General features: G+C 41.4%; 1 protein-coding gene across 1 annotated transcript; it reads right to left on the bottom strand.

Moving 5' to 3' along the window:
• Window positions 1-2593: 2593 nt before the first annotated feature.
• Window positions 2594-12040, bottom strand: RAD51AP1 (RAD51 associated protein 1; the record flags this gene model as incomplete). Its single annotated transcript, XM_082012960.1, has 9 exons — window positions 2594-2721; window positions 3598-3744; window positions 4639-4794; window positions 5933-6088; window positions 6731-6805; window positions 7136-7245; window positions 8045-8186; window positions 11186-11235; window positions 12021-12040. The coding sequence occupies 9 exons, from the start codon at window positions 12038-12040 to the stop codon at window positions 2594-2596; spliced, it is 984 nt and encodes a 327-aa protein (XP_081869086.1).
• Between the last annotated feature and the right edge of the window lie 648 nt (window positions 12041-12688).

Raw genomic sequence — 12688 nt, 5'->3', positions numbered from 1 at the left:
ATGTGAAAACTGTAAACTCTGACACACAAACCAATACACTGTCTGATTGCTTTACAAATTGAAATCAAAATGCATTTCATGTCATACCATTGTGCAACTATTGGAGAAATGATGCACGGACAATTCTATGTAGTGTTGTCTAGACTTCAGAGCAATGAGGGAACTGTAAATGTTATTTTCAGCAAAAAATTAATTTTCCAAGGTTGAAAGCAGCTAGAATAACACAGACAACCTCTCTGTTAACTAGCAGAAGAGAATAATTACTGTAACAATTACAGCCCCCAAATCAATTTGGCTGCTTTTGACCATGTCCTTTGATAACCTAGGACAGAAAAGAAGTTGCCTTTTTTAAAAATAATCTGCACCTACCAGCAAGACCTGTTTTCTTCAGGTCAGGTACAGAGTAGCTTTGTAACATACAACCAAGTACACTTCCTACTTCCCTTTCAAAGACATTTTTTCTAATTGCCTATGTGGAAATTCACTCAGAAAAAAACCCTAGAGAAATACTGGAAAATCCTCATGAACTGGAAACCCATACAAACTCAAGGAGAGGCTCAAGGACAGGTGACAGACTTAAAATTACATAATTTTTGAAAGATTACAAGATTGAAAACAGAGGAACACAAATCTCAAATGTATGTTTTGGGGGGGGGGGAAGAGATGAAAAGGAAAGTGAGGTAAAAAGGTTACTAAATCTTCCAGCTGTAAAAATATTTTCCTGAAGCACCACGTTGAGAAAATACTTTGCATTGTTACATAAATTTCCCTGTAGCAAGAAAATGCGCAATGACACAAAATCTTATTTATCCCTGAAAAAAACATAAAAGCAAAACAATTCATGATAGTTTAGCTTCAGCAGAAAGAGACTTGGTGACTGCCATGCAGTGAGGGACCACAGAGCTGCTCTTTGCGTGACCGCTCCCATTGGAAAGAAAAGGACTGAAGTGTGAACGAGGGGCAATGGATAGGGATGCTGCAACAAACCACACTGGGGCCCACGGCTCTCTGTGCTTCCCACTCTGCTGCAGCCATGTGCTCACGTACACCCCAGAAAGGGGCTGAGTGAGCAAGCACAAAGAAAAGGAATCAAGAGAGGAATAACACAACATACATATTGCATACTAGTTGTCACAAGCATTACTTTTGGATACCTACCTTTCCTCCTGTGGGTACTCCTGCTTCACCCTTGTCTAGAAGCAGTTTCAAGCTCATCTGATGTCAACCTGCTGCAAACTTCTATTTTTTTGTTGTGCCATTTTAGCGAGCTAAGTCAACTCACGAATGAGTCGGACAAGCACTAGAGACAGCAGGCATGTGCCTTCCCTCCTCAACTCACTTCGCCCAGCACACTGGATCACACTTCACTCAGGGCTATGAGATTCCATGGCAGAAGTCAGGCATCCAAAATGCGGATGATGCAAGATTCTATGTCACAATGCCCAGGTTTCCTTGTTTCTCAGAAACAGATTTTCATTCACAGATTTCTTCTCATTCCTTCCATAAGGCAATATGCATACTGGTTTTAATAAATATGTATTTATTAGTATCTTGTTTTAATAATGTAAGTACTATGCAGTTAAAAAGTAATTTGTCATACCACAGTTTTACTTTCAGCAGCACCATGCTTTTGTCTGTGTAATTACTCTGAATAGGGCTGTATGTTCCTTTTTAATGCAATTCACTCAGTCATGACCAGATTCCTTAAGTAACCCAGGGACAAATGCATCTGCTGTGTCATCTCACATAGTCTATATACTCAGAAAGAAAATTATTTACATTGTGGACTAGTAAGTTTGAAAACTCAGGCACATTACTCAGTAACTGTCACTTCAAACGTTTTCCAAAGTCCCCTCACTATGTATGGTATCACGGTTTTCAACGAAGACCAAGGAGTTCAAAGCAAAATCCTTACTGTCTGAGCCTGACTAATGCTGTTGACTTCCAATAAGAGTATGCACATGCGAAAATATTTGCAGGACTGTAGCCAAAATTTAGAATTGATTTTCAAAACTAACAAAGTCAATTACTATAATTATTTAGACTATAAAAAGTATTTTTTGTTTTTTAAAAAATACAACATTTAAAAAAACATTTATATCTATAATACATAAAAATTCATTAAAACCCACATATAAGGTATGCAAACATTAACAGATTTTAAGAGAGTGGTGACAAACTTTCCAAGAATGGGGTGGAAAGTAATAACTTCACTCTTCCAAGAAATACTTCTTAAACTGTGACTTTCACTTGTGTTAAGAATCCATTTCAGATATCAAATTCTATAATTGCCATAGTGCTGTCTAGACTATTTTAATGCCAAGAGTTTAGATATCAGAGAATTAAAATTATCACAAATCCACATCTCTGAGTATGACGCAGATGTCACCTTGATAAAATAATATTATTATTCAGTAGCACACAAGGATGCCTAGCATTTTGCAGAATAAAACTCATTATAGTATTAGACATGTACAGAAAAAAGTCCTCCAAAAACGGATGATGCCATGAAGCTTTTGCTGCCCATCCTCTGTTTATAAGCAAAACACTTTCCAAAGTCTTTTCCTTCACGTGGCACCTTGTCACTGACCACTTAACTGCTGGTAGCACTGGGATGCAGTGGTTTGACTCTTGCTAGTCTGGAGAGGCCGAGTCTAAGACACTGAGTAGGTGACTTAACCGAAACGTATTTCATGGAGTTATTACTGCTTCCTGATGCAGCTGAAAACAATTTTAAAACAAAAAGAAGGTATAGGAAGTTTAGAGGAAAAAAGAAAAGAATCATATAACTGCTGTCTTTTTATAGTTTCTACAGTAGAACAAAAAAAATATTCCAAAGACATTGTAAAAAGGTCTGAACAATATACCACAGAAGCACGTGAAAATCAGCATACTCACAGGGAATCAATCTGGAAGCCAATGCAGCAGGTATGCTACACATTTTTAAGTAACCAGCAACACAGTGGAACAACACTGGACAAGCACAGAAAAACTGTTCCCAGTGTGCTGTTCATTTTCAGGTGCTCCACAGAGAATCACACAATTGAGCACAATTCCAAGTTGGAAAGGAAGGCTTGAGAGAAAGGAGACAAACAGAAAGAAATGCATACAGAAAAGAAGAGTAAACATGAAGAAAAATCAAAGCGGCAGGAGTCAGCAGCAGCATGCTCAAACATCTTAACAAAATAAAGCTCCTAAGCATTTGCTTTTTACTAGAGCAATTAGAACACTCCCAACATTTTTCTAATATTGTTTGTTTAGAGTACATAAAGATGCAGCATTTTACCAGAGATAAAGCAAGCTCTCAATAAGAGAGAAATGGCCACAAGACAATCTCTTGATGAAGATTTGATCCACACTCTGGAAAAATCTATTTAACCTCCCCATGTAAAGGAGTTAAGGATTATGCTGTAAGAGGAAAAGAAGCACAGAGATAGTTTTTTCTTTTTCAATCTAAGTTCAAAAGAATAACTTTCCTTATAAAAAGGCAGTAATTTTTCTGAAATACTGTTTATTTGTTTGCTTGCTTTTAGGAGAGATTGCTTAAAGCTTAAGTCAACTAATGTATAATGTTTACAGTCACAATCTTACAGGTACCTGGTGGTATCCATTTAGGCTTCTTGTCTGTTACAGGACTTGATGTATGTAGAGGCCTCCCAACTGTTTCTGAAGAACTGGGCATCATCTTTTGTGTTGGTTCAGATTTTTGTTCTGTTATCCGTGAAGGAGAAACTACAGGTGATACTTAGTTGGAAAATAAAAGCAACCTTAGAAAGGTACTCTTTAGCAGAGAAATCATCACACTGCATAAAGTGATAGATCATTGTACAGCATGAGCTCTCTACATTGAGTGAAATAACAAGTATGTTACTAGATTGTCACATCTTTAACAGTATGTATTTATACAGTCAGTCCTGTTATACGCTGGAATTTCAATCCCGGTTTGGAAATAAGCAGTGTAACAATTTCTTCTTGAAGACCTGCCAGATACCAAATTTCTAAGAAAGAAGATGCTTCTGTCAGCTACACAAAGCAAACCATTCCTTGTTATAATTAAAACGAATTTAAACTAAATTACATGTTGTAAACTCAGGCCTGAAATTAAAACACATTACCAAGTCAAACACAAGATTAACACCATGATAAGAATTTTCTTAAGCTATTTAAAAGTCAATTGCGTTAGCAACACAGTGAACAATTAACTCTGAAGGGCATGCACATTTAATGTGTTTTGCCAAGTGGTTAGTAGAACTAGCATTGTTTAGCTATCCTTGAATTAAAAATTCATGAATGCAACTGCAAGAGGAGGCTCTGAGATTATAATTAAAAAAAGAAATCCTCAGACCACTCATTGTTATTTAACCTTTTCTTAAAAGCTAGATGTAGTTATATAAAAATAAATTAACTGTCTATTTGCTTTTGTCTTCTTTTATTGTAAGGAGTGTTAGTTTACTATAAAGTGGGTTTTTTTTCTTTCAGGATTTTTTTCCTAGTCTCCTCCCTTTACTCTGCATGTAGTCATTTTCATCATAACCCTGCACAGTCAGTTTGTCAATCAAATTTACCTATTCCTTCCATGAAAATAAAAGGAGCTTTTATAATAAAGAAGTCTATTTCAAATTCACAGGACAAACATACCTGTAGTATTAATCTTGGATTTGGGACTTGTCTTCTGTCTTTCAGCTGGCATCTTTTGTTTGGTTTTCTTTCTATTTCCTTTGGCTTTCTTCTTTTCCATAGCAAAGTCTTCATCATCACCTTCACTATAATCTGAGTCGTCTTCTGACTCCTCACCTACAGCAAGGAAAGGGATGTCATCTCTTTACGGCAAATACAATTTAATATTACTCCAGGGCCTTCTAATCACATTCTGGACATAAAGAACCCAGAGTATTTTAAGGATACAGTAAAACAAATGTGCACATATTTATATGAGGATCTTGAGAAAGAAATAGCCTCCATAAAACATTCTGTATTTACAGAATTCTTGCTCTGTACTTCAATAATGGAATGCCCTGGTATAAACTGCATACAATAATGATTTTAACAGCAGAATTACCAATATTCCATGTGTGCAAGATGAAAGAGTTAAAATTATTTGGCAGGGTTTCTGATTTTTACATATTCTCACTCATGGCTATTTAAAGTAGAAAAACTCCATGTGTAATTTCAACTGTAAGAAAGATTTTACAGATTTATTACTAAAAAAACCCCCAGAGATTAGCAAATCTTAAAAACAGTTCTCTATCGACAGAAATATCTGGATTATTCCCCTGATATTTTATTTCAGACAATTCTAAAAATATTTTCCAATAAACTTTGCAGTAAGGAATAAAAGAATGGATACAGACATGTTAACCACTGGGGAATGAGAGAGAGATGTCTATCATACTCTGCAGGCACTTCAATACTAGGGTTCTACCAGAAGCAATGAGGCTAGACAGACCTCATTAGATGAAGCACGGTTTTCCAAGAGTTGAGAATTGGAGGAAAGAAGGGAGGCTACTTATTCTTCTAAATAAGCTTAAACAAAGCCAATACTGAAAGCACTAACGTCTGACACTACTCTCGAGTCACTGTTTTGACACAAACCCCAGATGACAGCTAGAAAAATGAACAGACGCTCTTTAAAGAGACGAAATTTTCCTGGACAAAGAGAGTAGAAGAAATTTGTTCTGACATACTGCAGCAAATGCAGAGAAGCAGTATCATTTTACTAGTTTGGGGAATGTGTATGAATAAGCTCCAATGTTTAGATTTACTGTCAAAGTGCAAACTGAGATGCCACTACTATTAAAACATAATGCTTCGGTAAGGCACGGGGGGAAGATACAATAGAAGCAGCATGGATTTCACTGAAAATATGAACTAAATATAAGGCATCACATTCAAAGCACATCTAAGGAGGGGATTTTTATAGAGAAGAGCTTACTGGGTACAGACTCTGGCTCAGAGTCAGTAGCATGCTCTCCATCATCACTGTCAATGGTCAGTAAATTCTTCTGACATGCTGGAACTTTGGATGCTGCTGTCCTTTGCCTGGAGGAGTCACCCCTAGGTACATCATCATCCATAACCTGATTGAGACCTAGCAAAGAGAAGGTTGTCTAATTAATAAAAATTCACAGTAAATCTATTCTCAAAAAGGAGCAGGTATTTGAGTCTCCGGAATTCATTTTTGTGATTTTGAAGTGTACTATCCAGAAGCTTATCATCAGCACTTCTTTTCATGTGATTCTCATTTTACTCTTTTAACTGACCAAGCTATACTTTCTGGTTATGAAAGTTATCAATATTTATCTGTAATCAAGCTAATAAAAGAACAGAAGACCAAAAATAAAACTGGAAAAATTTAAAAGTTTCCAACGGCACAGCAAGTGTTTTGGTAACATTTATTTGATGCTTAGGCATCATGGACACATTAAGCAGTGGAGAGTAGCTTCTCGAAGAAGTAATAAACTCAGCATCTAAAAACATCACGTCTGTCACTTTTTCCAACTAATTTCTAGTGATCTGTAACAATCTCCTTCACCAATCACAGGTTTTCCAATTTTAAGACTGGGAGCAAATTTTTAATGAAAAAATGAATGCATCCTTCAGTCTCTAAGATAAACACTCTTTTTTCCACGTAAGTGAAAAACAGAAACCAATGGAAACAAAGAAGAGATAAACTACTTAAGTGTATCTTGAAATGGTATTTCTGAAAAGACAGAGTATGAGAATGGCTTACCTAAAAGTTCACTGTCTACACTGCAGTTGGAAAAAAGGGGTCTCCTGTGTACATTTTCTGACTCAATATTCTTACCTATTTTAGGATCCAGAAAACAAACAAACAAACAATAATATAAAATATTAGTATACAAAACCCAAATTATAAAAAGTCAAGATGAGAAATTAAAATATCTAAGATTTTTATCTGTCTCTAATCAAACTATGTGTTTGGAAGATCTTATAGAAGAGTTATTTTTCTCACAGAAAAAAACAAGAACATAGGAAGACAGGCACTACCTAGAAATTCTCATTTCCATATCATGACACCTTGAAATAAAACATGACTTTCAACCTATTTCACTGCAAAATAGTAATGTCTGAAATCACTACATGTAAAGTGTGTTGCATTGAACTGTAAAGTAACCTTGTTCTTCTGGATTTTGCACTTCAAGGATATTTGCAGATTTTTCTTTGATGGATAAGGCTAAGGCAACTTCCAAATCTCTTTGATAAAGTTTGTCATCCAAGGATATCCTGGAAAAAAAACCCAAACATGCTAAATGACAAAACAAGGACATGAGCGTTACAGATCTATTTCTGACTCACTGAACTTTTTAAAATTCAAATACTTGTAAAGAGATTAATATTTCAATACATTCTTATAGCGTATCATATTATGAATACCACCTCCTGAAAAGATTTAGACAAAGTACACACTAATATTTAAAGCACACTACATTTAAAAGTATTATGACAGCAAAACATTGTGTGTGTATATATGTAAACTAATAACTGGTATTATCACAGAAAAAAGGGATTACAGGTGTTTGAAATACCACCCTGAAATGTAATATTCATACACAACTTTACCACCAAAATAATCAGATTTGTTTTTTCATTGACACTGACTTTGTATTTTCTATCAAGCTTTCAAGGAGTCAAACTTGTCTCTATATTTCTCCATTTTAGGAGTCCTTAAGTAACTCAGAATTGTTACAGTTATTTTGCACTGTAGAGATACCAAGACAAGCTAAGAGAATGCAAACCTGTTTCTGCACCTATGCAGGTTGCTTGCTGGAGTTTTTTAGAGCTGTAACAAAATAGACACAGCTCATTACTGAACTCAGACAAGACTCTATGCATAATTACATTACCTCTGATTTGCAACTATAAAAAAGTAAAAATAAAAAAGTAAAGCTGAAAAACTTTATCACACTGGTATGTTACTTTATTCTCAGCTGCTTAAAACTCCAGAGAAAAAAAAGGAAAAAACCAAATACCATTATTGAAATCCAGATTTACATAGAGTTGACCACATTTCAACATTTCTCACCTTTTACTAGGTGTCTGCTTTTGTGATGGAGTCAATTCTTTGTGTGTTTGTTTTTGCTTCTCTTTTCTCTCCTTCTTTAGTTCCTTGAGCTGTGTTCTGGATTTTTTACTTGACGGTGCAGCTAGACATGCAAAGTCTTCATCTGTTCGGGAAACAGCAACAAGCTTTAATGAGCTTTCCTGTATTCTTCCATATGACCAAATGAAGTAATTCAACTTAAATTCATCATACGCTGAAAATATACCAAAGATGACCTTTTTTGAAATTAATTCTATTTTTAAAGAACACAATAACTACACTATTCTTAAATGTATTTTAAATGAAAATTTAACAAGATCTTTTTTGCGTATACTTTTATTCAAGGGGTAATTATTTCTATTTTTATTACCAATACAGCAATAAAGCTTCAATGGCCAATGTGTTACCAGATTTTCAGTAACTAGAAATACACCTTTTGATAAAGTGAACAGCAATCAATTACATATATATAATCATTGTCATTAAACAGTTTTAGAGTTCTTGGTGCTTTGGGAATTGTTCCCCTTCTTAAAAAACGTCAGCTGCTCTGCTTTTTCTACCATTTTCATATTGCCTCTTACTAAATACAATCACAGAATCACAGAATCACAGAATCACTAGGTTGGAAAGGACCTTTAAGATCATCAAGTCCAACCATTAATCCAGCACCACCATGTCCCCTAAACCATGTCCTGAAGCGCCACATCCACACGTTTTTTGAACACTTCCAGAGATGGCGACTCCACCACCTCCCTGGGCAGCCTGTTCCAATGCCTGACCACCCTCTCAGTGAAGAAATTTTTCCTAATATCCAATCTAAACCTCCCCTGGCGCAACTTGAGGCCATTTCCTCTTGTCCTATCACTAGTTACTTGGGAGAAGAGACCAACACCCTCGTCGCCACAACCCCCTTTCAGGTAGTTGTAGAGAGCGATAAGGTCTCCTCTCAGCCTCCTCTTCTCCAGACTAAACAACCCCAGTTCCCTCAGCCGCTCCTCATAAGACTTGTGCTCCAGACCCCTCATCAGCTTCGTTGCCCTTCTCTGGACACGCTCCAGCACCTTAACATCCTTCTTGTAGTGAGGGGCCCAAAACTGAACACAGTATTCAAGGTGCGGCCTCACCAGTGCCGAGTACAGGGGCACAATCACTTCCCTACTCCTGCTGGCCACACTATTCCTGATACAGGCCAGGATGCTGTTGGCCTTCTTGGCCACCTGGGCACACTGCCGGCTCATATTCAGTCGGCTGTCAACCAGCACCCCCAGGTCCCTTTCTGCCGGGCTGCTCTCCAGCCACTCCTCCCCAAGCCTGTAGCATTGCATGGGGTTGTTGTGGCCAAAGTGCAGGACCCTGCACTTGGCCTTATTAAACCTCATACAGTTGGCCTCTGCCCATCGATCCAGCCTGTCCAGATCCCTCTGCAGAGCCCTCCTACCCTCCAGCAGATCAACACTCCCACCCAACTTGGTGTCATCTGCAAACTTACTGAGGGAGCACTCAATTCCCTCATCCAGATCATCAATAAAGATATTGAATAAGACCGGCCCCAGAACCGAGCCCTGGGGAACACCGCTTGTGACCGGCCGCCATCCGGATTTAACACCGTTCACCACAACTCTCTGGGCTCGGCCATCCAGCCAGTTCCTCACCCAGCGAAGAGTAAACCCATCTAAGCCACGAGCCGCCAGTTTCTCCAGGAGAATGCTGTGGGAGACACTGTCAAAGGCTTTACTAAAGTCCAGGTAGACAACGTCCACAGCCTTTCCCTCATCCACTAGGCGGGTCACCTGGTCATAGAAGGAGATCAGGTTGGTCAAGCAGGACCTGCCTTTCATGAACCCATGCTGGCTGGGCCTGATCCTTTGGTTGTCCTGCAGATGCCCTGTGAGCACTCTCAAGACCAACCGCTCCATAATCTTCACTGGTACAGAGGTCAGGCTGACAGGCCTGTAGTTCCCAGGATCCTCCTTCCGGCCTTTCTTGTAGACGGGCGTCACATTGGCAAGCCTCCAGTCTTCTGGGACCTCTCCTGTTAACCAGGACTGCTGATAGATGATGGAGAGTGGCTTGGCAAGCTCCTCCGCCAGCTCTCTCAGTACTCTCGGGTGGATCTCATCAGGCCCCATAGACTTGTGGGTGTCCAGGTGGCTTAGCATGTCCTTGACTGCTTCCTCCTGGATTATGAGGAGTACATTGTGCTCTCCATCCCTGTCTTCCAGCTCAGGGGGCTGAATATCCTGTGGATACCTGGACTGGCTATTAAAGACTGAGTGCCTTTCTCCACTTTTCAATGACAATTAGAAAGCATGAAAACTGCCTTCCTTCTGACGACACTGCATATCACAGTGCAAATAAGGAAAAAAAAATCTTCAACATTCTCTAACCGATGGAGAACCTTAGAAAAGATCACTAATGTTTCTGCGAATTCACACTTCTCTAATAGTACAAGAGGTCACTTATAAACCAAGAAAAGCCATGCACCACATTTAAACTAAGAATCTGCATTAATGCATATGATTCACATAAGACCTTCACCACTACTTTCTTTTGCCCTCCCCTTCCCACCAATTCAAACTGTTACCTGGATCCTGCAAACAGCATGGGGGTAGGGAAAAAAAAATATGAAAGCAACCAAATTCTGTAAGAAAAATGCATTAACACCCATTAGGTCTTAGAAGTAAAGGAGGACTGCGGTGAAAACAAATAGCTCGCAATCTATTTTTCTTATCAATGAAACTCAAAATTTGACTGCTATGACCTTACTCAAAACCTATCAAGATACAGAGCTGCAGGAGAAATGTTCGATCTACGTACAGATGGTTCACAACTGCCTTCTATTCCGATTTACATCAGGAGGACACGGAGCAACCAATTACCACTGAAAATTGAGGCAGGGAGAGAAATAGATTTTCCCGCAACAAGACACAATGTTTTCTTGTTATACTCTGGTTTACAGCCATCATACTCTTGTTGAATATTAGGATATTTAACATTGTTCCCAGATTACTTCCAGTGAAAACAGTAACAGCCTTCTCAATGAATTAATTCATTAAGAATTGTATTTTGGGTGGTTGCATTAGTGTTTGGCATTTTTTTTATGTACAAGAACATGCTGCTTACCATCATCTTCCAAATCCCCAAACTGAGAATAATCAACAATTTTCTTGTTCCTGTGGCAGAAAACATACACTATTAATCCCTCCAGATTGAGCATCTTGACTTGCCAACACCCGATCTTTGTGCAAGTCATGTTTTACAAGAAAAAAAGCAATGTATGTTCAAATGTGCGTATAACCAGCGCCATTGTACACAATACGGTCATTCGGAATAGCTCCTGGATTTTTCTGAGACCTCAGAACAGCAGTACTTTTTGTTGTTCTCCTTGCGGGGGCACTGTATGCTCCCTATGTCCACACTGCCTCAGAGCTGGCACTGTGCAGCCGACACCCTCTCTCCTCCTGGGTCACCTGTGGAGGTGAAGCGCTTGAAAAGCGCTTCCCGCGCACCTCTTGGGCCGTCTCCTACGCGGCACTGCCGCCGGTGCAGGCGTTACCTACCGGGGGGGCCGCGGCACGCAGGAAGCGCTTTCACGCCCACCCTTCAGCCAGGGAGCCACCCGCGGGCCGCCACCCGCCAGGGCTTGCTCTTCGCGGGACACAGTCGCCCCCTCCGCCCGCCCCAAGGAGAAGCCCCGCGCTTCCTTCCAGCTGGACGAGAAGGCCGGCGCTACGGCAGGCCACGGCGCAGCTCGCTCAGGAGGCGTGGGGCCGAGGGGCGGACAACGGCCGGCGGCGGCACGCGTGCCTGCGGCTTTCTAGGAAACGTCGCGCCGCGCCGCTGGGCGCGAGCTCCCGGCGCCCGCGCGCCTCGGGGCCGGCCGGGCGGCGGCAGCTCGCGCCCCTGCGCCCCCCACCCCGCTCTGCACGGTGCGCCACGAGCCGACGCACACACGCACCTCCTCACCGGCCGCGCCATCCCGGCTCCGGGCGGCGCGCGGCAGCCAACGGCCGCGGGGGCGGGGCACCTGCGCGTTTACGAGGCTGCTGGCCCGGCCTCTCCTGCCTTGGGCTCTTGCCCGGCACATTCGCCACGAAGCGGGCGCGTGCCGAATCTGCGGCTGCGGAGGCTCTGACGGCGAGGCGGGGGCTGCCCGGCGTCGCCTCCTTCCTCAGCGGCCGAGCCCACTCGCCTGTCCTCCCGGCATCCAGGTGAGCGAAGAGGGAGGAGGCTGCTGCCGCTCCCGCCCTTGGCGGCCGGGGAAGCGGCTCCAGTCCTTGCGGGTGCTGCCCCATCCGAGCTGAGGGGCTGTGTTTACCCTGGGGTTTTGGAGCCTTGTCGCGGGGAGTTAAAGGGGGACGTGAGCCTGCAGGCCCTTCCCTGTCGCCGTCAGCTTTGCTCCTGCTTTTTCGGTGACGGGAGCTGGTTTCGCCTCTCTTGGCGTGGGCCACCGGCCTGGCGCCCCAGAGCTTGTGGTGGAGCTGGGGGCACCCGCGCCGGTTTTGGAGAGAGGGTTTGGCCCCCTCTCTGCGGGGGCAGGCCGGCTGCTCAGCTGCACTGGGGTCAGAGACATGTTCTTACTACTATTGTGAAGCGATTTTTAACTGATTCATGTAACCGATTTCC

This window comes from Phaethon aethereus (assembly GCF_964289735.1).
Source record: "Phaethon aethereus genome assembly, chromosome: 1".
Lineage (NCBI taxonomy): Eukaryota > Metazoa > Chordata > Aves > Phaethontiformes > Phaethontidae > Phaethon > Phaethon aethereus.
The sequence above is the reverse complement of the archived record's forward strand: the minus strand, read 5'-3'. Positions and strand labels throughout refer to the sequence as shown.